Raw genomic sequence first — 4,436 nt, forward strand, 5'->3', positions numbered from 1 at the left:
AAAAATAAATCATAAAAGACTTAAATTTAAGATCATATTTCAGATTCTTGAGGTAGTTCCTCATGGTGTTGTTTAGGCACAGAGAGAACAAACTCAATGAAGTCTAACTGAGCCAGCCACAGCAAACAGAAGCTACTGTGCTGCTACTGCAGCAGCATGGTGTTAAAAAGTAAACCTTTATTCATGCTCTTAGTCTCTTACAGGCCTGAAGGACGTAAAGACTTTCTCCAACACCTCCAGCAGAGTCTTCTTCCCGCAAGAGGAAATGTAGTCCTGGGCCAGCTGCAGAAAGGGAAGGCAGTCCTCGCTCTCGCTCCAAACATGCTGCACGCACACAGGCAAACTCTGATTAATGACACGCCTCCCATCAAGCACAATTTTAACTGCAACATGATATTAATAAGGTAGAGGGTTAGAACGGGTCACTAGCACAGATACTGAGTTCATGTAAATCCTGAATCTGCATTATCTACAATAATACCTACAATGTCTTGATAGATAACCTTTTTTTTTATTCTTAAATGCACCTTTACTTCATAATCACCACCCCTGTGTTTTAATTGATGCTTTTACTCTTAAAGATATATTGGAGGATGTCCTTTTTCTGGGTGGATCATAAAAATAAGTGGTCCTCCTTATTGTCAATTATTCTGGTGATATTTTTACATAAGGCCATCCTGCGTGCCCATTTTCAGTGTCTGACATAGTGAAAAAATTGCAAACAAGCTTGTATGAGCGATGCAAACAACTTTTAAACAGAGCGTGCACGAGGAGAAATGAGCTTGTGCATGCTCTCGCACACGTTTTAATACTGGTAGTTGTTCCCTCTCAGGAGCAGGTACAGGGTTGTGCATGTGCATTTTTTTAAGTGCAATTCATGAAAATCCCCCACTATACCTTTAATGTAAAATATGTAACTTTTTGTTGTTTTTGCCTCTCTTCTTATCCATATACAGCTGATTATAAATGTATTATTACACCTTAAACATGTTAAGGATAAAGACTTCATTTTATTTCTAACACAAAGTGGAGGATAATTGTGAAGCGAAGGGCAAGAGATCCAAAGTTTCAAGAATTAAAATCTAATAAATATGACATTAGTAATCAGTCCCTTCTTATACGTAATAATGAAAACCAGAGCTAAGATTTACTTCCATCAGATACATTTTTGAGCAGAGTCCTCGCCTTTCTGTCTGCTTCATATTTTGTCCCAATAGCCATGTTTGAAACACAGTGAAAAAGTGGAAAAAAGGTTCTCTGGTGTAATTAGACCAAACTTTTCAACTTTTTAAACACTGCAACCTGCAGAAAACATTTCAGCTGTAAACAATAGTGGCAGCATCATTACTTTCTTAAGCATGGCCGAGGAAACTGAGTTTAGTTGATTGGTAACTGGATGGATTGTAAATGCTAAAAGGTAACTTGTTAAAGGCAGAATCAGGCTAAGAAGTGGGGCGGAGTTTAGCCTCCCAGCAGGACGATGACCCAAAACATAGAGCAGGAACTGCAAAGGAAGACTTGAAAATCAATGTTCACAGGTGCTCTCTGTCCAACCTGAGTAAGCTAAATATATTTAGCATAGAAGAACGTGAAAATATTTCTGTCTCAAGATGTTCTGCAATTCTTTAATTCTGCTTCTCTGCTGGGAGATGTGACCCCTTCCAATAAACACAAGGAATCTGCACTAACCACAGATATCAGATCCAAGAGTACCGAGATGATTAAACCAAGCTTCCCTTTGCTTAGTAGACTTTCCTTTAATCAGAGTCTAAAGGCCAGACTGTTAGGTTATCTATTATCAATGGTATTAAGGTGTCCAGTCACGCTTGCAGGAGAAACTATGGCACAGGTTACCCAGTGCTGAAAACGTCTGAGGGCTTTTATTCTGACACACAGTAGGCCAGAAGGAAGACTTAAAATATGCTCCTCTAAGACCATTTAGTATCACCTGTTATAATAAAAAATAAATATTTCATTGCGTATTAATTATCATAAAGAATAAATATCAAAATGTAATCCATGACTGTATATTACTCATTGTCTAACCTTTTGTTGATGTTTAGCTCTGATGATACAGCCCAACACAGTAATAAACAGAGCACCGACTGGAACAAGATAAAGAGTTAAAGACAAATAAACCTTCTATATTTTAACCTTTCTTCACATTTATGGATCACATATATAATTAAGATCAAGACAACATTTTCTAATCTTTATTAGACAGTTTTTACATGTGTTGATTCTAAAGAGAAATTAGTTCTGGTCACCTTAAAATAGCATAGAATGATTCTATCTAATATATCGTGTCAAATTTAAATGTCTTAGGGGTAAAATCGAGTCGAAATTTTCAGCTTTTATATATCGTAGAAAAGCATACGGTTGGGTTTTTGTGAAAATGAGGTAGTGCCTTTTTGAGTGGCCTTAAAATGTTGTTTTTTTTCTCCATAAATCACAATGAACTACAATGTGTAAAAGGTTAATAATGACATTTCTGAGAGAATAAATGCGTTTATATTCTTTCTGTTATATCACTCCTCTGCATCCGATCCGTCCCAGACTTGGGATCCTACTGTAATCTACATCCAGCAGCTAATTTTATTTTTGGCTTTGGATTTGTACTGTAGTAATTTAAAGTTTTATTTTTCAAATTCTTTTATAATACATCATTAAAATAAAGACACAACTAAAATACAGATAGGCACAATGTACTCAGATTATGCTCTGAGCATATCCCATTACTACATCGACAATCAATATAATGGACAGAATGTAAAACATTCAATTCTCTCAGAAAAGTCTTTAATAATTTTATACGATGTAGTTTAGCCTTCGTTGATGTTTTAAGGATATGAATAATTACTTTCAGCAGTTTAATTATATTATTTATGGCAACCTGGATGAATTTCATGCATGTGTGTTATGGCTCAGGCAGCATCTCCATAATTTCCCATTAATGCCAAATGACCTGCCTATATCACAATTATTTTTTTCCAATACGTCTGCACTGCTTTTGATCATCTTTAAGTCCAAAATACCTATAATAATAAAATTTTAACAAGATATTTTGTCACTGAAAAGAGTTTCTTTACATTCAAGTATCAGAATAATCAGATCTGTTAGGGAAAATATAACAATGGAGCATTTTAAGATTTTTGAATAGGGATTTTAGCAGAAGTGGTGTTTTGGTGAGGTTCCACCAATGGGATTTCTATGTAGGGCTTCATATCATTTTGCATGGGCTCTGATGTCAAGAGGCCAGTGACAGGTTGCTATTGCAGCAAGTTTGAGACTGCACAGCTGTGAACTCTGACTGTTTGGCTGTGCATGTAGGAGAGGATGAGTACATGAGACGACGAGCTGCACAGACATCTGACATGGATTAGATTACAGAGAAGGAGAGGACTGTAAGTCAGCAGGGAGGACTTAAAGAGTAAGGAGAAGACTACAGAGGAAAGTGATAGATATCATACAAAGGATGTGCTGTTGTTTAGTTTGCTTTTTGATTACAATCTGCTTCTTTAACAGTGTTTGATAATGCAGACAAATGATTCAGCTACATTACATCAGCCGCAATCTACAAGTCCCACTGTGGTCCTGCTCTGCTGTCTGTGGGAGCGTCCAGACGAGGTGTGCAAACACAAAAGAGGCACGGTCTGTGTGACATAATGTGTTATTGACTGAACAGACGTCCCGACTCCTGGGTCATCTCCATCTGCTCCCGCCCTATTGGCCATGTCAGAGAGCGGGGGAGCAGGAGGAGGAGGGAGAGCAGATTGGGCTTCTGGGACTTTAGGACTCATAACTCCACCACTGCATCACATGGCTGTAGGATAAAGCAAGCTCTTAGAAAACCGTTTGTGCCTGATCCAAGCTGTGCTGCATTTACCACTAGGATATTTAGCTTATAGAAGATTTGTGCATCAAGAACATATTTTGAAAGCAGTCTAACATCAAGGCTTCTTCTTATGTGCTACTGGCAATGAGTTCAAGGAAGCATCTGATATGAATCTATACTTACGTTTTCGCAAATCTCACTTGTTTTGATGTATTTGATGATAAAATACATCAAAACAAGCTTTCATTAAGCTATAGGCAAATATATCTCATGAGAACTGGATTACATGAAGTAATTATTTCACCAATCATGAGACTAGCAATGAAATCGATTAGATTCTATTTATGAAGAGCTTTACAACAACAGACTGATTGATGTGCTGTGCAAAATTAAATAAAATTAGAAAATAGTAATAATAAGGAGAAAAAAAAAGGAAAAAAGCAGATAAAATACAGACATATAAGTGGAATAAAAAAATCTGTCTTTCTTTCTGGTTGTTTGTCTGTCTATATCTTTCTATATCTATCTATCTATCTATCTATCTATCTATCTATCTATCTATCTATCTATCTATCTATCTATCTATCTATCTATCTATCTA

The 4,436-nt window shown here is 36.5% G+C and overlaps 1 protein-coding gene across 1 annotated transcript in view; it reads right to left on the reverse strand.

Moving 5' to 3' along the window:
• Positions 1–4,436, reverse strand: part of mturn (maturin, neural progenitor differentiation regulator homolog (Xenopus)) — a 9,711-nt gene that overhangs the window by 4,060 nt on the left and 1,215 nt on the right. Inside the window, exon 2 of the mRNA XM_015392940.1 lies at positions 202–324. Coding sequence (XP_015248426.1) covers positions 202–324 — 123 coding nt within the window. The remainder of the gene's footprint in view (positions 1–201; positions 325–4,436) is intronic.

Source organism: Cyprinodon variegatus, unplaced genomic scaffold (assembly GCF_000732505.1).
Source record: "Cyprinodon variegatus isolate N-32 unplaced genomic scaffold, C_variegatus-1.0 Scaffold615, whole genome shotgun sequence".
Classification (NCBI taxonomy): Eukaryota; Metazoa; Chordata; class Actinopteri; order Cyprinodontiformes; family Cyprinodontidae; genus Cyprinodon; species Cyprinodon variegatus.